General features: G+C 35.3%; 2 protein-coding genes across 15 annotated transcripts in view; both read right to left on the bottom strand.

The window, feature by feature from the left end:
* The window catches only part of LOC133824854 (ribosomal lysine N-methyltransferase 3-like), a 48,626-nt gene that overhangs the window by 13,262 nt on the left and 9,484 nt on the right, over positions 1-25,880 (bottom strand). The gene's annotated exons all lie outside the window — the stretch shown is intronic.
* On the bottom strand, positions 1,555-25,667 carry LOC133824858 (uncharacterized). Of its 14 annotated transcripts, none has more exons than XR_009888588.1 (20): positions 25,318-25,667; positions 25,103-25,223; positions 24,573-24,721; positions 24,036-24,196; positions 23,163-23,839; positions 22,889-22,987; positions 22,715-22,808; positions 22,417-22,492; positions 17,401-17,509; positions 17,179-17,261; positions 16,315-16,362; positions 14,642-14,810; positions 13,849-13,940; positions 13,426-13,519; positions 13,225-13,276; positions 12,895-12,978; positions 11,989-12,042; positions 4,758-4,910; positions 2,217-2,295; positions 1,555-1,788 (listed from the first exon to the last, which is right to left on the bottom strand). XR_009888588.1 is itself a non-coding variant. In XM_062257866.1 (7 exons), the coding sequence occupies exons 3-7, from the start codon at positions 12,943-12,945 to the stop codon at positions 1,775-1,777; spliced, it is 351 nt and encodes a 116-aa protein (XP_062113850.1). In that variant the 5' UTR covers positions 12,946-12,978; positions 13,225-13,276; positions 13,426-13,827; the 3' UTR covers positions 1,555-1,774. The 14 variants fall into 14 exon arrangements, 1 of the variants encoding a protein (XP_062113850.1); XR_009888587.1 differs by lacking the exon at positions 13,426-13,519 and having other exon boundaries at positions 23,163-23,349; positions 23,481-23,839; positions 25,318-25,665; XR_009888592.1 differs by lacking the exon at positions 13,426-13,519 and having other exon boundaries at positions 4,758-4,906.

Below are 25,880 nucleotides of genomic sequence, written 5' to 3'. Positions count from 1 at the left end.
GTATAGGTTGAGTTTGGTAAAAATTTTGGTGTTGTTTGGTAACTATTAAAAAAACAATTTTTTATTTAATTAATTAGAAATTTGACAATTAAACATAAAATAGTGTTTGGTAATTCTATTTTTATTTCTTATTTTTTTAAATTTTAAACAAAATTTATTAAATTTTGAATTTTGTTTGTAAACAAAATTTTATGTTTTTAAAAAAACATAAAACAAAAATATAATTTTGTTTTTAAATTTTTTAAACTCAAATAAAAATATATCTTTGTTTTATGTTTTTTTACTTTTATAAAAATAAAAATGCGTTTGTTGTTTTCTGTTTTTTAAAAATAAAAATAAAAATGTGTTCGGTAACTTTTATTTTTATTTTTTGTTTAAAAAATAAAAAATAAAAAACATGTTTGGTAAATATTTGTTGGAATGTTTATTTTTTATTTTCTTTTTCTAAACTAAAAAATAAAAATATTTTTTGTGACTAGTATTTATTGTTTTAAAATAAAAAATAAAAAAATAATAGAAAAAAAATTATATTAATAATATCCAAATAATCTCAATTTCAAAACTTAATATCTATAAAAAATATCTTACTAACAAGAATATCTATGAACTAACACAATCGAATACTTGATTAATTAAGTAACTTTAATTAAGATAATAATAAGGTCTAATTAAACCAAAATAAGACTCTCGTGACTATTGATTTGGATATTCAATACAAAGCAATTATATCCTCTCATACACTTGAAATTGTTGACCCATCTAAGAGGCCCAAAAACTCTTCAAAATTAACTTGTTGGCCTTTTATTTTTAAGGCATTTTCTTTGCCCTTAATTTTAAACTCTTGTAGACCCTTTATTCCATAGATCAAAAAAGGACTAGTAAACCTTGTGCTGTTCCATAGAAACAAGTTAATGGAATGCTTTTCTACTAATATTATTATCATTACTTCTTCCAAAATAGTTCATATACAGCTGAGCCTATACAAAACAAGGCAAACGACTATGATACTCATTGTTTAAGCCGTTGCATAATGGTGCATACAAACTCTCTAACTAAGAAGAAAAAAAATCCAAAGCTGATTAGTAGTTTGGCTTCTCTAACATCATGGTGCCATTGTTCAATTGTCCATGGCCATTTTCACCTTCTTTAATAACACCTACGGAAGTGAGTTGGCAAGGTTTGACCTCTTCCAACATATGAACTACTGTTCTCACACTACAAGAAAAAATGCTTTTAATTACACTGAAAATGTGTTATCAAATCATACGATAACACTTTCTGATGTGTTAAGACCGACTATGTTATCGTACGTCAGGGTACTTTACATAACACTTTATCAGTGTTATACAGATGCGCTATTGTACTGTCAACGATAACACAATTTCTATGTTATTTTAATATATAGATAAGTGTTGAGTTATGTTATTTAGTATAACACATTATTTGTGTTATACTATACTTTAGTATAACACGTGTTATATTAGCTTAGAGAAACATAATTTTTTTTGACTTACACAAAACTAGAAAAACAAATATGAAAGTTGAAGCCAAATAAGGTAACATAAATAGATTTTTATTAATTACTCAAATGTAATTACAATATTTAGTCTACTAGCCTAGGCTTAAGAAATCATATTACAACATACTTTATGCCCAATTCAGATTCCTTTATCACTAAATACAAAACAAGAAATGTATACAAAAATTAGTGAAATACATTCTTCCATTCTAAATGCCTCAACTACAAATGTTGTCAAGAATTGCTCCAAAGAAATCATCTCAATATACCTGCACATTGTAAAAAAAAAGTCATTTTATTATTAAGAACATAAGACTTAAGCTAATTTTGTTTGAAAATGATTTCAATTAAAAAATAATAATAAAACAGCAAGATGACTGTAAATCTTTTTTTTTAAAAAAAAAAAAGAGAGATGACTGTAAATCTTCAAGAAGCACTGTGGCTCAGCAGCTAAATGTGGATCCTATATAAGCATGAGGTTCATGCATCAGAATGATTCATATAATTTATAACAAAAAAATGATGAAATTGTCAAGTTCTCCAATATGTGAAAAGCAAATAAAATATATATATATACATATAGGTGTGTAGACAAGAGCCAATGGACGCGGACAGAGGAAACAAAACTGAATAAAGTGGTCGCTAGATCAGCTAATTGTGCAGTACCAAATTACATATTGCATGAAACAGAAAATACCTCCATGGTCTGGAAACTTTTTCAATATAATGTCCGCAGCCTTCAACCCCTTCTTATACTGTTTTGTCTCATAAGATTTCTGAAAGAAAAATATGAGATTTAATGAACATTTTGGCAAAAAAAAAGGAGATGGTATCAACTGGATTATGTAAATTAAATTGCCTTTTGCCAGTTAAAAAAAATTATGTGATTTACCGCGTGAACCAACACAAATAGGTAGTACAACATAACTATATAGTAAATACACTGGCAGCTTACTGCAGCAGCCATTCTTTATCAATCCTAAATGAATTTGTTCCTAAAATACTAAAGCCATACAAGAATTTGAATTGATATAATACAAACAATCAAGCTCGTTGGACTTTAATATCGTAGCTAAGTTTTCAGACAATTTTAAAATCTGAACTTAAACCAGAATCAAATGGATAAATATAAAAAATCGACATTAGCATGATAACGCCACGAGTCTGACTTCATTGTCCTTGTTAGGTTCACTAGATAGTAGATAATCTAGTTTTGAGTGCACGAAATAAGAAGTACGCTAAAATTTAGAATCTATCTACTACATTACATCAACTACCAAATATGAAATATAACATTAAAAAATTCTCTATAACCACTACCCAGTTCACATTTCCACTTCTCTATATTCTCCCAGTCAAACACACAATTCTAATAACTAGTCCAATAAAAAAGTTCAAAACTAACGCTTAAATAAGAAGAAAAAAATCACAAATTTGAACATTACGATCCTTCCCCCACTATGCACTTCCGCCGTAATAACCCAAAATTATATTCGATTCGCCAAAATAAACCATACCCAATTGATTCAATCATTTATTTTGTAATAAAAGCACAAAAGCGATCATAAATATCAAAACTTTTCCATGTCTGTCAATTCGTCCAGTATTCAAAAAACAGAACAGAAGTGAAACAATCAACAAACTAGAGTCTCTTTATCTCTCATCAATTTTTTTAACTTAAGCCTCAAAAGTTAAATAAAGCTGTAATATAACAAAGATAACTTTCAAGTATAATTTAAGCCTCAAAAGTTGCAGATAGTGCTAATCATGAGGTATTGATATTAGAGTGTGTAATGCTCAGATAGACAATTCTTTAAAACCAGAAACATTGAAACAAAGTTGTGTCATGCAACTCATATAAAAACAGAATCACTAAAATTGAACATTTATAGCATAAGAAAGAAAATGAATTAATGATATTGTTCGTGAATAGTTCAGTTATACAAGACAAGAAGACCAAATTCAAACCATAGGCCAATATGTGATTGCAAATGACTAGGGCCATGTTACTGAGTTGTTAACTTTTTGGATAGTAAAATGTCTTATGATAACAAATGACTCTGTACATGAATATTAATGCTTTCTTTAGTTTCTTCTTCTTTAGACTATAAGTATCTAACTTTAAAATGTTTCTATATCTGTAAGAGAGCATTGCTCAAAATACAATATTTTAATAATGAATAATAATAATAATGAAAGAGATCCAGGAAAGAAAATGATTTCTCTTTTTTCATCACTAGACATTTTTATGCTTCATTTGCTTAAAGTTTAAGGATAATCTTGATAAAATATATTTTTTATTGTCTAATGAATTATCCAGAAACGAATTGTTTGTTCATTTTCTAACTCATGGATCATGATACTACTTACTTAAAATTCAAAAAATTGAAACTAATCATGCCAAAAATAAAATAAAATATCTTGATGTCACTAATCGATCATAATGAATATATTCAAATATTTTACATATCTTTAATTTTACTTGGGATAAGTTATGCTCAAGTTTTTCACTAAGCTAATGTTTACTTGTGTTTTTTGTTAGTCAATTCTTTTACCACTTTTTGACAAAACTGAAGGGAAAAAAAACAATTGAGACTGACCACTAAATTTTAAGTCGATCATAATGCATAACCAAATCAATGGGATTATTCTATTTGTAATGTCTTTCTCTTTTCTCTTCATACAGTCACTCTTACAAAAATAATGGAAAAAAAAAATCAAAGAATTAGTTTCAAAATCAATAAAAACAGACCAAATCTGATCGCCTTTCACTAAATTACATTTAAAACATAAACACAAAGACCTGTAACCAGTTGAAAAATCATTCTGTTAATGAATGAAAACATGAACAATATAATATATATAGCAGATTACTAATGAATTATTTATACTAATAAGACATGAAAAATCATTCTGTTGACAAGACATGATTCACTTCTGAAAGCACTAGTTGTTAATATTATTTAGTTATGTTAGTTTGTCTGCTGAAGAGTTTGTTATATGGTAGTTAGTTTCATAACTACCCCCTCTGTACTACTCATTCTCTATATAAATAAAGCTCTTGACTAACTCTCTTTAATGAGTTCAATTTAGGCCCCATGAAAGCTGAGAAAAAAAACTGGTCCATGCACTATTTTACCAATCCCAGGAAACATCATTTCATTGTCATGACAAGAATCAAATTGAGGTTTTGCTGATCAAACTATTAAATTTGGTTATAGTTACAAGACAGGAGTACCTGTGTGGTGCTGCGAGCAACCCCGTCCCATTTGTTGTAAGTGTTTCTGATGTTTTCTTTCCATACTCCAAAATCCATACTACAGAAAAAAAGAGAAACTGTCCAACAGTACATGCAAGCTGTTTTTGCTGGAACTGCTTCTTCAGGTACTGCCTGCATTCATACTTGTTACTTGTTTTGCCCTTCTTATTCAACACAGATAATGTTTTAAATTGTTATATCAGCAGATGAAAACTTAAAATATATGATTAAGCATGCTATATATGTTGACATTAAAGGTAACTAAATAAAATGAAGAATAATGACTATAAAAGCTATAATCTCCAATAAATTGCAGAGGTAAAACAATAACATAATGTAAATAATCCCTCCAGCCATCAAAACTAATATTTTATTAACTGCTCATGAAGATTTTACATTAGATCTAGCTCTAGCACAATTTTTTTTTATTTACTTCAATTAGCATTAGCAAAATTTTGACACATACAAAAGTTTCATTAGAGAATTAGATGGTGTGAGTGAATTTCTACATCAAAAGCCCACACCCTCACTAAGTTTAACGTTTAAAGATATGTGTGAGACTTTCTTTTGTCCCCAACAAACAAACAAATATAAAAAACATATATATTCACTTTATTGCCACAATTAGAAGGAATTGACAAAAAGAAAGAATAAAATCGTAAGCACAAAGAACTAAAGCAATGGTCAAGTTGGATTTAGGATTAAGGATTGATTTCTCTGTATTTTAAATACCATGTCAAAAAAAAATCATTCTACTAAGCAAATTGAATATAATGTAACCTAATTCTACCTACAAAGAAAGGCCATCAATACCACATCACTATCATCCTTTGCAAACAAACACATAACCCAAACAAAAAAAAAAGAACTCAGTAATTTCAAAACTAAATAAATACTTAAAAGATAAAGGGAAAAAAAACCAAATTGGAAGAGAATGCTGCTGACTTTTCTACATCTTTTTTTCTTTCTAAATTAATATATTCATTTGTAGTATAGGAGGAACTCGCGAGCTAATACATACCAACCCAATTTGAAAACTAACTAAATAAATGAAAGAATGTGAGAAAATTTTACAAAATTATTAATGTCTTTCTTGACATTCTGATTGTCCTGAATATACAAAGAAATATCTCTTCAGCAATATCAAATAAACAAGAATAAATGTCTTTCTTGACATTCTGATTGTCCTGAATATGCAAAGAACCATTCACTTAACAAGAAAATAAATAACAAACCAAATTATAAATTCATAATCATCAAGAAAAAAGCACAAACTGAATCACATGCATTTCGAAGCTACATAGTATCCCATCAGTTCAATCACCAAGTGGAATTTCTTTCGAGCATTCCAATCTACAACAATACAATTCTCATTGACATAGTTAACTCAATGAAACCTTTTTTTACATATAATATATATTTATAAAATCATAAAAAAACCTACACATGATTAATGTAATCGAGTTCCAAGAAAATCCATGAAACATGTTAAAATTAACACAAGAATAAGTCCATGAGAATCAACACATTAATATATGCCATAGAAGAATGCAAATCTACCAGGCTGTTACAGTGTCACTGATTTGACCAAATCATGTGATAGGCCACCGATCACCTATGTTTACTCTAGGAAGTATAAGGGTAAACGTGAGGGTGAGCAGTAGAGAATAAATGTGAGCGGAGTTAGTTATGAGAGAAAGGTTATTGTAAGGGAGGGTGTACCTACTGTGATGGGGTAGGGATATAAAAGGGGGACTTGTCTTAGTTAAAGGTGTGAAAAAGTGTATTCAGTAAGTGGGAGGGACTAGGCTCTCGGACACCTAGACTTCAATATATATCATTCAATTTTTCTCTGTTCTGTGTTGCTTTTTTTTCTAGTTTGTTTGTTGTTTGGTTATCTGAAATTGCAGGGAAGTCTATCAAAGTGGTATCAGAGCAATCCGACTTCCATGGGACCTAAGAGGGATTCACAGTTTGACAATTTGGAGGTGAGGCTGGAAGAAATTCAGACGGGAGTTCAAAGGGAACTGCACGACGTCAGAACTGAATTTCAGCAATTCCCTAAGGAATTGGAATCGTTGAAGCAAGAAGTGCAGAGGTTGCCGGCTATGGAGAAGAAGATGGATTATCTGGTTGCACATCTGACTGTGTTGTTGCAAGCTCAGGGGAATCAGCAAGCCAATCTCACAGGGGGAAGTCGAGATCGATCGTCTCGGGCAGGGGACGAAGGGCCATTGCGAGATACTGTTCCGTGTCCTACGGGACTGCACAGCCCACCACCGCATCTGGAATCATCGCCACCGCCGCCACCAGTGACCACCATGGACGCCGGCCAATCCGAGGTGAATATGGGCCCAGATTTTCGCCCCCTTCGCATGGAGTTGCCCTTGTTTTCGGGGGAGAATCCGGATGGGTGGGTTTATCGCATTGAGCGTTATTTTTTACTCACTCGCATGACTGAAGCTATGATGTTGGAGACGGCCATAGTCAGTTTAGATGGAGATGCACTGACTTGGTTTCAGTGGGAGAATCAGAGGCGTCCTATTACTTCTTGGGCAACTCTGCGGAGGTTGCTCATCCTTCGATTTAGAGCAGCTCCGATCGGGTCTCTGTCGGAAGAGTTCCTTTCTGTGACCCAGCAGTCGACGGTGAAGGAGTACCGTGCGAAGTGGGAGATCCTAGCTTCACGTGTTCCTGACGTTCCAGAGCACATCTTGGAGGGAAGCTTCATGCGTGGGCTGAAGGATGACATCAAGGCTGCTCTCCATATTTTACAACCTCTAGGCCTGGCCCAAATAATGGAAACAGCCCAGAGAGTTGAGGACGGGCAACAATTGTTTATGGCAGGCCCACACCCGAAGCCCAGTTTGCAGAAATCAGGCCCAAATTTTAATCAGAATTTTAGACAAACCCTAACTGGTTTGTCTACACGATCTATGCCGCCAGCCACTCAGGGAGGACATCACCAATCGTTTCCAGCAGCCACCAACACCAGGCCGACCACCACGCCGCCGTTGAGATCGCCGCCATCATTCCGCCGTCTCACGGAGGCCGAGTATCAAGAGAAGAAAGCTAGAGGAATCTGTTTCAAGTGTGACAAGAAATTCTATAGGGGGCATGAGTGTGACCAACAAGCATTACAGATATTGTTGATTACAGACAAGGAAGATGGCGGGGGCACAGAAGAGTCGCTGCCACAATCACCGGATTCCGGCGAAACAGAGGTGGTGGAGGAGACTTTGGCAACGCTATCTCTTAATTCTTTGGTGGGCATTTCCTCCGCCCATACCTTAAAATTGGCGGGCCACATTGGGCAGCGACCAGTGACGGTGTTAGTTGACAGCGGCGCCACTCACAACTTCATCTCCATGGATGTGGTGTCTCAAGTGGGCATGCCGATTACAGCTACAACCTGCTATGGTGTATTGCTGGGTACTGGGGGAAAGGTGCGAACCGAAGGTGTGTGTGCTCAGGTGGAATTGGATTTGGGCGCAGTACGGGTGGTGACTGATTTCTTGCCTTTGGAGTTGGGAGGGGCAGACGTGATCTTGGGCATCAAGTGGCTGGAAACCTTGGGAAATATGCAGGTTAATTGGAAAACAATGGATATTCGTTTTGAAATGGCAGGAGTGTGGGTGACGCTACAAGGAGATCCGAGTTTGTGCAAATCCCCTATTTCCCTTAAGGCGATGATACTGTCGGCAGAGAAGGAAACTCATGGGTTCTGGGTTCATTTTGGGCACGTGGCCGTGGGACAGGAGGTGGACACTCAGCAGCTGCCACCGATGATTACAGATTTGTTGGACCAGTTTCGTCAAGTTTTTTGCACACCAGTGGGGTTGCCTCCTAGCCGTGGGCGTGAGCACACTATCACCCTTAAGGCAGGGTCGGGACCGATTTCCGTTAGACCCTATCGTTATGCACAAATTCAGAAGGATGAAATTGAGAAGTTAGTGCGCGAAATGCTCAAGCCGGCATCATACGCTCAAGTACCAGCCCATTTTCTAGCCCGGTTTTGTTAGTAAAAAAGGACGGGAGCTGGCGTTTCTGCGTTGATTATCGGGCCTCGAACAGAGACACGGTGGCTGATAAATTCCCTATTCCGGTGATCGATGAGCTCTTGGATGAGCTTTATGGTGCCACGGTCTTTACCAAGTTAGATCTCAAGTCGGGCTATCACCAAATTCGAGTCACATCCAAGGACGTGGAGAAGACAGCTTTTAGAACTCATGAAGGTCACTATGAGTTCTTAGTTATGCCTTTTGGGTTGACAAACGCGCCGGCCACGTTTCAAGCCCTCATGAATGACGTTTTTCGGGAGTACTTAAGGAAATTTGTTCTTGTGTTCTTTGATGATATTTTGATCTATAGTACGACTTTGGAAGAGCATACCCACCATCTTCACTTGGTCCTAGAACGCCTACAGCAACATCAACTCTATACCAATCAAAAGAAATGCCTATTTGCTCAAGAAAAGGTGGAGTACTTAGGTCATATTATCTCTGCCCAAGGAGTTTCAGCGGATCCCAGCAAGATTTCAGCCATGGAAACGTGGCCAACACCCAAGAATATACGAGCATTGAGAGGATTCTTGGGCTTGACGGGGTACTACCGCAAGTTTGTGAAGGGTTATGGTGGCATAGCAAGACCTTTGACGGACCAATTGAGAAAGGATGCCTTTGGATGGACACAAGAGGCGGAGGAAGCGTTTGGTTGTTTGAAGGCAGCGATGTGTTCGGCACCGGTTTTGGCACTTCCCAACTTTTCCGCACCAATTGTAGTAGAGGCGGATGCCTCGGGAGGAGGTTTAGGGGCGGTTCTTATGCAAGACAGCCGCCCTATAGCTTATTTCAGCCATGCTTTATCACCAAGAGCTAAGGCCAAATCGGTCTATGAACGGGAGTTGATGGCGATTGTGCTTGCTATTCAAAAATGGAGGCCGTATTTGTTGGGTCGGAAATTTTTAGTGCGCACGGATCAAAAGAGTTTGAAGTTCTTGTTGGAACAAAGATTGGTGGCAATGGAACATCAAAGGTGGCTTACTAAGCTCTTGGGTTATGATTTTGACATTCAATACCGGCCCGGATTGGAAAACAAAGCTGCTGATGCTTTGTCTAGAGTGTGCAATGACGCTGCCTTGGCTGTCATTTCAGCACCTAACTTGATCTCCATTCCCGATTTGCAAGCACATGTGGCGACGGACCCAGCCTTAGCGAAGATACTTCAAGAACTGTCCCTAGGGAGGCCGTGTGGGGGTTTTTCACTGGTGCAAGGGTGTTTGAAGTTTAAAGGCAGATTGGTTCTTCCTTCATCATCTCCTTTCATCCCTCTCCTTCTACAAGAGTATCATGGCAGCAAAATAGGGGGTCATTCGGGGGTTTTTAAAACGTTTCAGCGGCTGTCAGCGGACTTATATTGGAAAGGAATGCGTCGGGATGTTCAGAAATTCATCACAGAATGTTCGATTTGTCAACAACACAAGTACCTTGCTCAGACCCCAGCGGGTTTGCTACAACCGCTGCCTATTCCGGAACAAATTTGGGAGGATGTTTCTATGGATTTTATAGAAGGATTACCGCTGTCCAACGGGTTTGATTCAATCTTAGTAGTGGTGGACCGTTTAAGCAAGTATGCCCATTTTATTTCCTTGCGTCACCCATATTCAGCAACTACTATAGCCGCTGTTTTTGTTAGAGAGGTGGTGAAATTACATGGGATTCCAAGATCTATTGTCTCCGATAGAGACAAAATATTCCTCAGTCTTTTTTGGAAGGAACTTTTCAGGTTGCAGGGCACGGCGCTGAAGCAAAGCACGGCATATCATCCTCAATCGGATGGCCAAACGGAAGTGGTTAATCGCTGCCTAGAGACGTATTTGCGCTGTTTTGTTAGCCTCAAACCCAACCAGTGGGTACGTTGGCTCCCTTGGGCAGAATACTGGTACAATACATCTTTTCACTCCTCCGCTGGCATGACTCCCTTCAAGGCAGTATACCACAGAGATCCACCTCCTTTGCTGCGATTTGAGCCTGCTAGTACGCGTGTTTCAGAGGTAGAACAGACTTTGCAAGCACGGGATGATATTCTGTCCTTGCTGAAACAAAACCTCCAGCGAGCTCAGCAGAAAATGAAGCATCAGGCAGATAAGAAACGGCGGGATCTTCAATTTGCAGTTGGCGACATGGTTTATGTGAAGTTCAGACCGTATAGGCAGCGAAGTTTAGCGAAGCGTAAGAATGAGAAGCTGGCGCCCAAGTATTTTGGTCTGTACCCAGTAATTTCCAAGGTTGGGGCAGCAGCGTATAAATTGCAACTTCCTCCAACAGCAACTATCCATCTCGTTTTTCATGTTTCTCTTCTTCGCCCAGCCTTGGGACCAAACCAGACAGCAACACAAATGCCCGCTGCAATGACTGAAGAGCTCGAATGGATGCTGGAACCAGCGGCTGTTTTGGAGGTCAGACCCGGCACCAACAAGGAGCAGCCACAAGCTCTCATTCAATGGCGTAACCTCCTAGTTTTTGAAGCAACATGGGAAGACTTCGACGTCATACAACACCAGTTTCCTCATTTTCACCTTGAGGACAAGGTGAAGCTTTTAGGAGGCGGTATTGATAGGCCACCGATCACCTATGTTTACTCTAGGAAGTAAAGGGTAAACGTGAGGGTGAGCAGTAGAGAATAAATGTGAGCGGAGTTAGTTATGAGAGATAGGTTATTGTAAGGGAGGGTGTACCTACTGTGATGGGGTAGGGATATAAAAGGGGGACTTGTCTTAGTTAAAGGTGTGAAAGAGTGTATTCAGTAAGTGGGAGGGACTAGGCTCTCGGACACCTAGACTTCAATATATATCATTCCATTTTTCTCTGTTCTGTGTTGCTTTTTTTTCTGGTTTGTTTGTTGTTTGGTTATCTGAAATTGCAGGGAAGTCTATCATCATGTTCTGCACATTCTTTCACTGAAAACCTCACCATATATCCTACCCTAGAACTTTCCTTTTTTTTTTTTTTCTATCATTTGCATACATGCACACGATGAATTACTTAAGATTTTGATAGTTTAGTATTCTACTAAGTTGTAAACTCAACATTCAATTTCGGCAAGGAACAGTCAACAGTATATGTATTAAAAGAATGATCAGCCATTTCAAAACAAAACAATATCTGAATATCATATTCTTGGATCTGTATCATAGAGAATAGGAAGCTACCTTTGCTAGTATATTATTGAGAAGGTTATTGTGGTGAATCTTTGAATCCAAATTCTGGTAAAAAACAAGGGAAAAACTGAGTCAGCAGAACAGATTTATTTATTGATATCTCAGAGTACTAAAAAAATACTGTACAATATATTAGGGTAACCCTGAAATGTATACCACGTAAGAGACAATTTTACTGCAAGACATACTGTCAAGGCTAGCCAAAAGTAGGAGAATAATTGATAATGTCTCTAGGTATCAGGGTGTTCAATACAAACCTATTAGTTGAATCCTTAACACTTTATTTCCTAAATTTTGTATATAAGGAACAACAGAGCATAACAATACTTCTACTACTTGTCAGTCTGACATCCACTACTGGACCACTTTTGAAGTTTTATGATTAAACCTTCCTTGTAACGTTAATAGTCACGAGCTTGGTATTCTCAATTGAATTCCTAGCATCTAATTTTGCCATTCCACACCACCAAAACCCAGGAAATAAAACCCACAAATGCAGAGATGAGGATTAATTTTTGGTCGGACATTGAATAAAATCCAGAAGAGTAGAACAGAGACATTCAAAATTTTAGAAATATGATTCCGGAGTCACCAGGTCTCTCATTTGCACACTTATTCATATCAGATGCAGATGCTTAATTTCACTGATATTCAGTCATGCATTGTCACAGTTGAAGCCTAAAACTTTCACTCGAAGGCTAACCAAATGTACCTTGCCACTTTGTTACGTTCAGGCAGTAGAAGCTAGTTTTGTGAATTTGAACCCCCACCACTAACACACACTCACCCCTCAACCAATCACTTGAACTATCATCAAGTGGCATCTAATTTATTTCTTCCTTATTTACTGAAAAACAAAATTACATCAAATAGGAAGCAGAAAAGCAGCAATCTTACATTTGGAGAATTACTACGAGTAGAAGCAGTGACCAGAGTTATACCATGCATATTATCATAGACGGGGTTTCCATTCGGGAAGCACTGCAAGTTTAATAAAAATACTAAGCACAGAAAAAGATGTATCTAAACATAGTTCATCGCATTGTCACAGCAAATAGGAATATTTTGAAACAGAGAATAATGATTTCTCCTAGTCAGCTGAACAATTATAACCAATTTTGAAGGTAAGTACTGATGGAAATGTAATCAGAAGTCTAATACACATGTATATGGGAACTTACTAAAAGGTTAACTATTAAGTGGCACAAGAGTAGAATATCGATTTACCTATTAGTGTGCAACCATAGAGATTGAATGCTGGACTCATGCCAGAAGTAACCTGAAAAAGACATAAATATTGGTAATCATTAAAAACAGATATGTAGACTGAGTGCATCCTAAAGAAATATAAGCTAGATAAGATTTTTAGATCAGTTAGAATAAATTTAATAGAAAATGATGCCTTTGTCCCACTCAGAGGTGTAATACCAGTCAATGATCAAGTGAATGTGCTCATCCTATGACCATCCATAGATAAAGCAGACACGAACAAGGTTGAAATTTCAGAGTGGAAGTTCTTTACCTACCACCATTTAATTTTATGGTCAAAAGATATCTAGCTTAAGTGTTTACTAAAACTCTACTGGTTTAATGCTGACAACCCTCATAATGCACCTGATGACCCTGCCAACAAGCGGTACTATTGTAGTAGTTTTAATCAGTGAATACACAAAAAATAGCAACTATGACTATGACAGCAACAACGATAATAACAATTATTATTATTATTATTATTTGTAATGTTGATAATCATAGTATGAGAATAATATTCCAATGGTAAATCTCTCTTATCAACTCATGTGCACAACGAACTGGATTAAAGAGAAAGGGGGTGAGAATTTCTCAGCATACCTTCTTGCCACGCGTTAGACTTAGCCTGATGTGTGTATTATCAAACATACCATTTCATTTCGAATAAGAATTCTAAAGATGGCTTCTTTGACCTGCAATTATACACACATACTGTGCTGGGATGAAGCAACGAGTTTTCTCAAACTTAAGGCAAAAATAAATGAAGCAAATTCCTTTTTATTAAGCCCATGCATGATGTGTATTCACCCTAAATTATTCTGAATCTTTTTCAACTCTTTGAAATATTATATTGAAAAAGTAAGAGGTTAAAATAGGTTAAATGATATGATTCCTTTTTTTAATTGAAAAAGAAAAAAGTACTTTAATTATATTAATTATATTAAAATATATTACAATTCACTTTTCGGAATTAAATATTTAATTCTAATTTTTGAATGGCAGTTCCAAAAAAACATACTTCTATATCAAAAAAACGGATTCGTAAAAATATTTGAAAAAAGAAAGGATATTGGGCAGCATTAAAAGCTTTTCCCCCAAACAAGGATTATAGAACACATCCACACAGACCAATGTCCCTCTAACACACATTCCATTATTGTGCAGTATTGAAATAACAATGTCCCTCTAACACACATTTCGCCGAACAGTTTATGGGCATTACTTAACTGCCTCAAACAAGGATACGTAATCAACGTCTAATTTCAAAACCTAGAGTTGGGAGTTAATCATCTTCACAATTTTCTCAAAAAATATATAATAATCAATTATCATAGAAATACCTCAATCAAAACTTTGGAGAAACCAATTCAAATAAGAATGATAAAGAACAGACCTTCTGCAAGCGAATAGCTCGATCCGACTTCGGTGTCGTGTGAGGGCTTGGGTCCGCGTGGTCGAAGCTTCGATGGCCTCTGAAGATCCCTAGCCGGCGCGTGTAGGGGAAGGTAGCGGTCGGTCTCCACAAAGACAAAGGTGAGAGAGAAAGAGTGAAGGAGAGAGGTCTGGTGGGAGAAAGAGATCCGAGAGAGAGGAGAGAGAATGATGAGGAAAAAGGAGAAGCAAATGAATTGGCCCCAAATGAAATGAAAAAAAAAACTAAGTGTAAGTGGCGGGATGGTTTTATTATTACCGCCCTATTTTCATAAAGTGGCCCATACTCTACCATAATACTTTTTGATGAGTTTATATTCATGTGTTATGGAAATGGGTATTTAGTGTAGTGGCCTCAAGTTAGTTTGTCAAAGTTTGATGACTAATGACATGGATATTCATCATTTTTGATGAATACATTCTGGTGTATATTTAGGTCATTTAGGCTTCAAGTTAGTTTTATACACAAGTATACAGGTTATTTAGGCTTCAAGCAAGTTTTATGTATAAGTATATTTGGGTTATTGAAGTTTAAAGTTTTATCTACTGGACTTGATTCACAGTGTTAACCTTGTATTTTTTTTTTTCAATGGTGCTTTTGTAAGAAATATTTTCTGTCCATACTTAAAGATTATATGCCGCCTAATTGAGTTTTGGTGCATCTTTCTAAGTACATTTAGTGTTTTTTTTCTTTCCAAAATTTAGCTTATAGGGACAGATATACTTTTAATATAGAAGAAAGGAAAGATGAGATAGTATTTAGGAACATGACTGGGCCTCAAGTTAGTTTGTCAAAGTTTGATGATTAATGACATAGATATTCATCATAGGCACTGTGTTTCATGAACATTGCATTCTGAATCTGTTGGTATGGGCAGTGAGGTGAACTGAAGTTGACACCCTACATAGGCACTGTGTGTTTCATGTGTAGCTGTTTTGTGGCTGTGAATATTTATTTGTTTAAGTCTGGAAATATACTCTATCTACAATATCTTCCCAACCTGCCAGCCCAGACAACTTCTAATACAAGTCTTTCTTATTGGAGGCTTATCTAAATGCTTATCTAGTTATCTTATTGGAGGCTTATCTAAACACAAGTCTTGACCACCATTTTTTTGTTAATTCTGCTGGTTTATTTTCTATCCATTTAATAGTCTCTAGTTCAAGAGATTCTAGTGTTATTTTTAATTTAAAAATCAGATTCTAAAATGATAGCCACTAACTAATTGGGTTTGGATCAAAGACAAGATTTTAGCTTGGGTTATGGCAATTAAATCTAATCTATACATATGGAAATAATGAAAACAATATGACTAAATGAAAAATTTAATCTATACATATAATGAAAAATCTAATCTATACATATAAAAACTTACCTAACCATCTATCAATACCAAGTCAAAAAATTCAAACAACACACAATAAGTTTTCTTTCTTATATCACCGCAGCACACAAACAAATTTTCCAGAACCTACTTCTCTAATACACACAAGTTTTCAACCTTCCGTTATCACCGCAGCACACAATTTTAATCTTAGAATCTACTTCTCTATGGATGAATATTTAAGATATTCAAACTCCTCTTAACAATTTTAAGATATTAATAATAAGAGTTAAAAGAACAAATTATGTACCTCTTGCAAATTAACTTTGCAATGCTCCTTGCCAATTGGATCCCCAACCTAAAGAATATAATCAATACTTAAAAAGATTAATACAAAATTAAAATTTGTCAATAGATATTAAAACATCCTTTGAAATCCAAAATTTATCTAATTCGATCTTAAAATTTGGGGATAAAGGCATTTACTTTAAAGGCATTTTAAGTATGACTTAGTATATTCAGTATATACTCTGGCTGAAATTACAGAGAGAAATTGAAAGAGTAAAGGCTGAACTGAAATTTAGAAGTGATAACCAAAATCTAGGCAAAGTAAATGAGAAATGACCAGCAGGGAAAATGAGTTCATCAAGCGTAGCTAATGAGTGAAAATGAGAAATAACCAACATAATATAAGCAGTAAAAAAGAACTTAGAAGTGATATTCTTTCAAGGCAAAGTAAATGAGACAAATTCATCAAGCGTAGCTAAAAATGAGAAATAACCAGCAGAATGTAAGCAGTAAAAAAAAGAGCTTAGAAGTGATATTCTCTCTAGGCAAAGTACAGATATAAAGATTGTAAGAACCCAAATGGTTTTTTTTAACAGACATGCTTTTCTTCTGTAGTGCCACAATTCGAAAACATTGGCCCCCATCTCACCCTAGCTTGTCACAGTAGTTTTGGTAAGGAAAGAATGACATTTTAATAAAACTTGGCATTCCCAACATTTATACCAGTATATTTCAGAGCAAAAAATCAATCAAAGTATCTTGTCTCAAGAACAGTTCAAAATAGCAATCAAAATATGATCTTTAAACATAAACGGGTAAATATGCCCAAATAAAAACTCAAAATAAACTGGTAAAGTTGATAAATGAACTCAAGAAAAGTACTTACTACTTCTAAATGGAGGGAAGCTTCTTGGTCTCTCTCTCCAATTGCTGACTCAATTATTGAAGATTTTTGCTAAATTAAATAAGCTGAGATAAAACAGTTGCACCACTCCATCACAAACCAATCATAATTACAATTTAAGTACAAATTAAGTTACAAACTCATGCATCACAAAAAATATATTGAATATAAATCCATATACATATATAATTGATAAATTACTACCTATTCACATGAGATTTTGGTCCCAATGAGCCCAGGTGTGACAATTGTTATGCCAATGATTGAACCAACTTCATTTCTCAGTGTCTCACAAAAATGCTGCCTTGCTTGCCTAAGTATATATAACAGAGAATACTATAATTTACACACAAAAAATAGGGCATTCTACGGTCCCAAACATTAAGCAAACTCTCATATAGATTAAAGACCAAACATATTAATGGTAAGAGTATCACATGCACCCAAACATTTTTCATGGACAGCTTCTCTGTTCTTATATCAGATAAAGTATAATAAAATTAAACAAATGAAAATCCATAAAAATTAATTATTCCCTTCGCTCATTCACTTGTATCAGCATACATAAAATAATTTCTATTTAAGAAAGCCACTGTGTAGAATAATTAGAGTAAACATATCTTTCTAGTGTTGTTAGAAAGCTAGCTTATAAAGTTAGTTATGGTAGTTATATCCTACACATTGTATAAATGTTCCAGCTGTCTTATAAAGCTAGTTGGGTACTGTGAGGAAGAAAAAAAACTCAAGAGAAGAAGAGTGAAAACAGAGAAAAAAAGCTGAGAAAAAACCTCCAATTGTTTTCAAACAGTTCATTTTTTTTTTGGGCAACTAATTCAAATAAGGCTAAGGCCCATATATATATATAAATATAAATAAGCTTCTTCTCATTAAAAAACTGTGTTCTTTCTTTGTTTTATTTTTCTGTTAAGTTTTCTATGTGTTTGTTAATATTACTCTGATATTGTTATTAAGTAACAAAGTTTCAGGATCTTGAAACTGGAAAACAAAGGGTTTTCCTTCAAAATCAGACACAGGTTTCATGATCAAGGATAGAAGATCAAGATCCTAACATTTATGCAGCAAGAAAGTCAAAGAATGAAGTAGATGAGGAAAACCAAGCAATCAAGATATTTACCAATAGCCTATCAAGAGGTGAAAGCTGCCATAAAATATGGCAGAGATGTGATCTCCTTTGATGATTACTTACTGTCACCAAATCATCAAGGAGAGGTATATGGAAATGACAAGAACTTGATTTTCAATTCCAATATGCTAAGTTGTTTGTTTTTTTTTTCTTCTTATTTAGCTAATTTCTAATTAAATGAACCTGTTGATTCTAAACTTGCAGACTTTTAATGCACACAGTGAGAGGCATCAAGAATCACTCTGCTGCAAGCTTCATGGCTTGTCAACCTCTTACTACAGTGTGGATACACTGTCAAAATAGTCACTGTTCGAGACCTCAGTTTGTATTCTATTCTTTATCAATAAAATTTCAAGGGTATATTTGTTTGGTTTCAGATGTATTTATTCAAAGTGTATATTTGTGGGTTGTGTTTATGAATATTAATGGTACAGATGATTCAAAGAAAATGCAATACAGTTCTGTACACAGTATCCAAGCAGTTGTTTCAACTAGTGTGGAAGATATTGTCTAGTTGGACATGTACTGTACACAGTTCAAAGGTTATGAACAAGTTACAGCAACTCTACCCAACTTTGAGCATTCCTTAACAGTAATTCTTTCTCTTGTTATACTTACAAAAGAAATTTAGGCTGGTTTTTTTATGTTGTTGGTTAGTTTTATGTTGTTGTTAGACTTCTAAGCACTGTAACTAAATCTTCCAAACATAAAGGTAAATAAGAGAATGAAGCCAAAGAAACTGCACCAAATTATCAGCATCAACCACACGTTTTATCTTTGAAATCTTCTGTTTTTTTCTGCTATGCAAAACCGTACACATTCCACTAGACAGACACAGAAACAGAAACAAACAAAAACTCAGAAAAACAAAATGGAAAACATATGGGGACAATACTAAATTCATGTAGATGGATGCATCTTTGGCAAAAGATAATTTATGAGCAAAAGTAAAGCTGGAAATTATAGTATAAAAATAATTGATAAGTTAAAAACCTGGCACATATTTGTATGTGTTCATGCAAATGTTATAAGAAACCTATTTATATAAATTAAAGTTGATGGTACCGTACTAAAAAAAAAGTATATTTGCATATGTTGTAAGAAATGTGCTTGAATTCAATCTGAATATAATGCAGAAAACATGTAGATGGCTTGCCATTATTCTATCACTTTTATAACAAATACATATATAGATACATATGAGAACAAAAGACTTTCATTTATTAAAGAAACAAGCAATCCATAGCATCTAAACAAGAAATGTACATAAATATGCACCTACCAAAAAAAAAAATCTGGTTTATTTTAATGGAACATTAGCAACAATAGCTAGTTTGAATGAGAACCTTTTTCATAGCACAAATCCTATAATTTGTAGATACCTGGAGGTTTCAGAATGCCCTTTTTATTAAAGAACTACATAAAAAGAGATCAATTACCAAAAATATAGTTACCAAAAATTACATGAACCTGTCAAGGGACAACAAAAAGCTTCTCCTTATGTGGCAAGGAGTATAGAGAAAGTTATGAGAGATTTTCTGTGGGAGGGAGCAGATCAATCGAGGGTCGATCATTTGGTTTCTTGGCAAGAAGTCTGTAAGTCTCGAAGTCATGGAGGGCTGGGTATTGGGAATATTGAGAAACGAAACAAGGCCTTTCTTATGAAATGGTTGTGGCGCTTTCCTTTAGAAAGAAAGGCTTTATGGTATAAGGTGGTGAAGAGTAGGTATGGATTAGATGAGGGTCATTGGGATACGGGAGGAGGAAGAAGATTGTCGGTTCGTGGTCCGTGGAGGGATATTGCGGCATTGTATGAGGAGTACAGGAAAATGGTTTGTTTTAAGGTGGGGAAGGGCGATAGGATTCGGTTTTGGGAGGATGTTTGGCTTGGCGAAGATACATTGAAATCTCGCTTCCCGGATTTATTCTTGGTATCCATGGCAAAGAATTGTGCGATTAAAGATTTGGCAGTCTTGGGCGGGGAAGCGAGAGGGGGGGCCTTAGGTTGGAATTTGCGGTTCAGAAGGAACTTGTTTGATTGGGAGGTGACTAATTTCGTTCAATTGATGGATATGCTTCAGGTGGTGACTCTCCCATCGATTTTGGAGGACAGAAGGATTTGGAATCCCGATACCAGTGGAGTTTTTAATTGTAAGTCCGCCTTCCATTCCTTGAGCTATGCTCATTTAGGCCCTGAGTTGGATTGGGCAAAGTTTTTGTGGAGGAGTGTTGCTCCGTATAAAGTTAAATTGTTTGGTTGGTTGTTATTCTTGGATAAGGTGAGCGTTCATGAGAATTTACAGAGGCGTAGACCTTTCCATTATCTTTCGCCGAATTGGTGCGTCTGCTGTAATAATGAAGTAGAATCAGTTCGTCATCTTTTCTTAGATTGTCTCCTTGCAAGGGAGGTGTGGGTAAAAGTACTGACAGAGTTCGGGGTCTCTTGGTGTATGCCTTCTTCTTGTTCTCATCTGTTCCTGTGCCATCTGGGGGGCGGGCGAAGGATGGCTCGTTTGTGGCAGAGTACGGTTTTGGCGATTTATTGGGCAATTTGGCTGGAGAGGAATAGTAGAATCTTTGAAGATGTCTCTTCTGTAGTGGACAACCTTTGGGATAAAATCAAGTTCTGGGTGGCAACTTGGGTGTATAGAACGACAGACTTTGACGGTTTGTCTTTTTTGGATCTTTGTAGGGAGTGGAGTAGTTTATGGGCGCATTAGAGTTTGTTCAGTGTGAGTCCTTGGGTGTTGGTTTGTCAATGTTTGTTTATTTTTGTTCGTTTGAGTTGTTTTTTATTGTCACCACGGTATTCCTCCGCCATAAGTGAGGGTTCTCAATTTATTTGAGAAGAGGTCACTCTCTGACCTTTGTCTCTTTTTCAAAAAAAAATACAGGTACCTATTTATTAAAAGCTAAACTAGAAAGGTTGTTAGCCAAAAACATAGAAGGATATATGGAAAGAAGTGTTACTATCATCTTCCACCACTTCAAAGTCTCAAACAAGTCAAAGCACAGATTCTAAAACAATGCCTCATTTCTCATTTCAAACTAGAAACCCCCACTTTTTCTTGATTTTTTCAATAACTTTTCTGATGTGATATTTATTTTACACATAAGATTATCAATGCAATTTTCAAACATGCTCAATTATTTTCTGTTATAAATATATATCTTATATAAAAAGTATGAAGGAGACAAAACAAGGGCCATCTAAAACATCATCATAATAGTTGCATATACCTCCTTGGAACTGATTTCAGTTCGTCAAGAATTGAAACAACAAGATTTTTTATCACAAAAACTACAAATACTAATTACACTGTTAGTGTAACTACGGATCATATCACAAGAACTACAAAACCTTGTTGTTGTGTGTGTGTGTAATTATTTCTGGGTATAAAAGTAGAGTAAACTTAGATCAACTTATCTGAAACCAGCTGAAGGTTACAGAGAGTTGAGCATATATATCCAACTTATATGTATTACACATAAGAACACATTCACCGTATAAGTAGTACACTTGTGAGATCAAAAGAAAGAAATTGGAGTAAAATATCTGAAATAAAACTGCAAGATTTCTTTTCTTTGTTCAAATGAAAATACTGTTCATAAATACAGAGTTTACATTGCCAAACATCATCATGGAAAGCGTTCACAGCAAGAAAGTGGTTCCATAGAGCCTTCAAGTATATATATATAACTAGATGCTAATTGTTCTAGGCTCATAGTTTTTGGGAGGTATCCCCTTCGTAGCAGTCATTTTAGCTTCGGATAAAAAAAAAACGCATAAAGCACACATGTGCTTCCATAGGGATGAAGTAAGTGGTTCCATAACAGTGACAAATAAGGGCTTTATCTACCAAATCATAATACAAGCAGTACATGAAACAAAATTTAAGCTGGGAAACCTAGAAAAATAGATTATTAGACTAGAAAAATGAGATTTGAAAATAATGAAGACTTATTTAAGCAACGTCAGCACACCCCTATTAAATGTAATAAGGTATAATGAAAATGGGTCAAAAACAAAATCAATAAGAAGTCTAAAAGAAATGAGAGAAAGAAGAAAGATTAACCTTTTCCAAAATTTCCATTTTGTTTCATTTTGATAGAGAGATTTTCAATGCTTCGTGAATGTGAACCCACAATATTCTGAAAAAATGAAAGAACTCTCAGATTTACAAAGTAATAAAATTAAATTAAGTCTCCACAATACAATAAATTACAAAATTAACACAGTCAAATGCTTTCAACATTTCATTTTTCTGTATGGTTGGCCATGTATACCAAGCAAATCTACTCAAATCGCCATGGTTTTCTCAACTAACCTACTAACTACTAAGAGATCAAAAATCAAGTTTAAAAATTTCTTACTGATGTGTCTCCAAGTAATTTGAGCTGTTCTTTGAGGTATTTTGCTAAGCTAGACTCAATCTCCTTATCCTCTTTAGATAATGGACCTATTAACCTATAAAAGATAAAATAGTTACACTAGATCATACTTTAAAACAAGATTTTAATATATATATATATATATCAAATACACACCAGAACTTAGCAAGTGACGAAGCTGCCTAGATTCAACATTTTCCAAAATGGCACCAAGTGAAGAGTAGGCTTCGGCCATTAATTCACAACCGCATTAAGCTTGTCACGAGAGATTTAGGTAATGAGATGAGGGAGAGTAGTGAGGGAAATGTCAAAGATTATATTTTTATAGATATATATATATATTCAGAAAACAGGGCTTATTAATGCAGTGATTCTCAAGATAAATGTAGTCAAAATTTCAAATAAAAAATTATAGAGAAGCAGACTTTACCATATATCTTGAGATTTAAGCTGGCTCCATTTTTTTTTCTTCGTCGAGGCTCCAGTAGGTCGATCTGAGAGTGGAGGTGGTTCGGTCCGAGAGAGGAGGAGGAGGAGGTGGTGACAAGGTTGAGTCTTTACCAGATAAGCTTGAGTCTTTACTTGTTTTCCAGCTAGGGGACGGGAAATGGGTACAGCTAGGGGACAGGAAATGGGTATAGCAGGAAGAGAAAGAGAGAAGGAAAATGAGACAGAAGAGATGAAAAGGGAGTCTACTATAGAAAAGACTTAGGCATATTTTTGGCGCATTTTTTTTTCACTCACTTACCGCGTGTGACTTGCTCATATACAATAATACTTTTTTAATAGTATTATAATGATGTGTTATTGAAATGGGGTTTTGTTGTAGTGTCATGGAGGGCCTTAGAGTTGGAACCTGTGATGTACAATGCACTGCAATTTTCAGCACTTTAAGGGCATCTTCTTTTTGAGCCTCTGATATGGTTGAGTCCACCAAATCAGTCACACTCTCTTGGCTCTTGAATTTTCTATAAACCCAATGAACTGTGTCCTTGTTCTCTCCAAACTCTGGCTCCACTGGCCTCTTTCCTGTGACCAACTCCATTAACACCACTCCAAAGCTATAAACCTCACTCTTCTCATTGATTTTGTAGGTGTATGCATACTCTGAAAAACACCAAAACAAAAACAAACTTATCAATGGCATAACATAACATACTTCTACACTTGTATATATAAAACAATTGGTAAAAATAGACTCTGCAAAATAATTTATTTTCCCCAATTCAATAAAAAAAAAGTTAATTATTTCCTGGAGCAATGTAGCCAAGTGTCCCAGCAATGACATGAGTCCAATCCCCACCTGTTTGAACAATCTTAGCCAGTCCAAAAACAGCAATCCTAGGCTTCCAATTCTGGTCCAACAGAATGTTACTGCTCTTAACATCTCTATGAATATTTGGCCTCTGACAGCCATGGTGGAGATACTCAAAGGAATATTGGACAACTCAAGGAAGCATTACCCTATTATGAAAAAATTATGGAGAAATTGTCATTCAAGGTAACAGGGTTTATGCAAAGTTTGGTTCAAAGTTCCATAATTAAATCTACATCCACCTTAAACAACTTCATGAAGTGTATAATAAATATAGAACAAAGCTAGTAGCACATGCAGATAGTTGTTTGTTGTATAGAGAATTAAAGATGTTATAGCTTTACCTTAAGTAGATTATTATGACATATAGTGGGAACAACTATGTATGATATAAGCTTTGTTTGCTGTGTATGATTATGTGCACAGGAGTTGGGGAACACTATTCATAATTAAAGTGTTTGCATGTTAATAGGCTTTCTCTTTGGTTGGACATGAGAATGAGATTACAAGAAGGTTGTAACTTACTTTGTCTTGCCTGTCAGGGTTACAAGAGACTTGAGCAGCTCTACATTGATCTTGTCCGCAAGTGCACTTTTTTATGATATCAAATCAGACTTATCCTTTACATACATATAGATGGAGTTTATTGGCTTCAAAGTCAAGATGTTCTTGATCTGCAGTCAAGGAAAACAAGACCCAAAACAATCTTTGTTAGTAATTGAGAAATTACATTAGAAAAATACACATAATTGTTGTGATTGGTCCACAAATAGCTAACTAAGTTTTCAGACTATTAAGTCAGTTTTTAACTCCAACATCATCAAATCGAATCGAACTTTAAGCAAATTCAACAACAAAAGTTATACAGATAATTTTAAAAAAATAAATATCCTCTTAATCTATCCAAATGCTAATCAAACTCATGGCAAAAATTAAATAAAATTTCAAAATTCATTACTTCAACTTTCTATATTCAAGCTATTTGAAAAAATAAGTACAGGGGGGTTTTATGATTTATCTCAAAACGAAAGAAAAAGTGAAAAAAAAAAAACTACTTTGACCGTCCTGGGGAGTCCAGAATCGTCGTTGAGCTTCCGCTGGAGGAAGTCCGAGAGCGAAATGCTCGACCCTTTCTCCAAACCTTCCTTCTGAGAATCTTCTTTCGGAACCCTAAAACTAGAAATTCCATAACCACACACAAACAAAGAACGAAAATCAAATTGAAAACTAATAATAATAGAAAAAGAAAACAAAACTGAGTTAGTCTTACGGATTGGAAGAAGGGGTGAGGAGTGAAGAAACGATAGAGCGTTAGCCAACTACTCTGAAAGGAGTTTGCTTCGATTTCATTACTAAAATTTCAATGGTTTTTTTTTCCTTATTAGCTACACAAACCAGAGAGAAAATGGAGGAAAATCACAAACCCTAATCCCAAACAAAATCAGAAAAAGAGAAGAAGAAGAAGAAGAAATCATATGAGGAACAGACGTGTAAGAGATGAGAGAAATAAGAGAGCTGAAGAAAACTTGGAGAAAGCTAGGAGAAGCCATTGAAACTTGAGAAAGCTCTCTCTGCACGAGCTTGGGAGGGTTGAAATAAAAATTGGTTTAAAAAAATTTTAAAAATATGAAAATGGTGTTTTCAAAATTTTTAAAATTTTAAAAAATTAAAAATAATATTAACTTACCGAACATGTTTTTCAGTTTTGTTATCAAATTTTTTATTATTTAATAAGAAAACTATTTAAAAAAAAATTACCGAACAGGGCCATTTAGTGACAAGTATTTTTTTGGTTGTCACTCAACTAAATATCAAGTTTTTTTTGTAGTGACA

This window comes from Humulus lupulus, chromosome 3 (genome assembly GCF_963169125.1).
Source record: "Humulus lupulus chromosome 3, drHumLupu1.1, whole genome shotgun sequence".
NCBI classification, from domain to species: Eukaryota; Viridiplantae; Streptophyta; class Magnoliopsida; order Rosales; family Cannabaceae; genus Humulus; species Humulus lupulus.
This window is presented reverse-complemented; position numbering and strand designations above follow the sequence as displayed.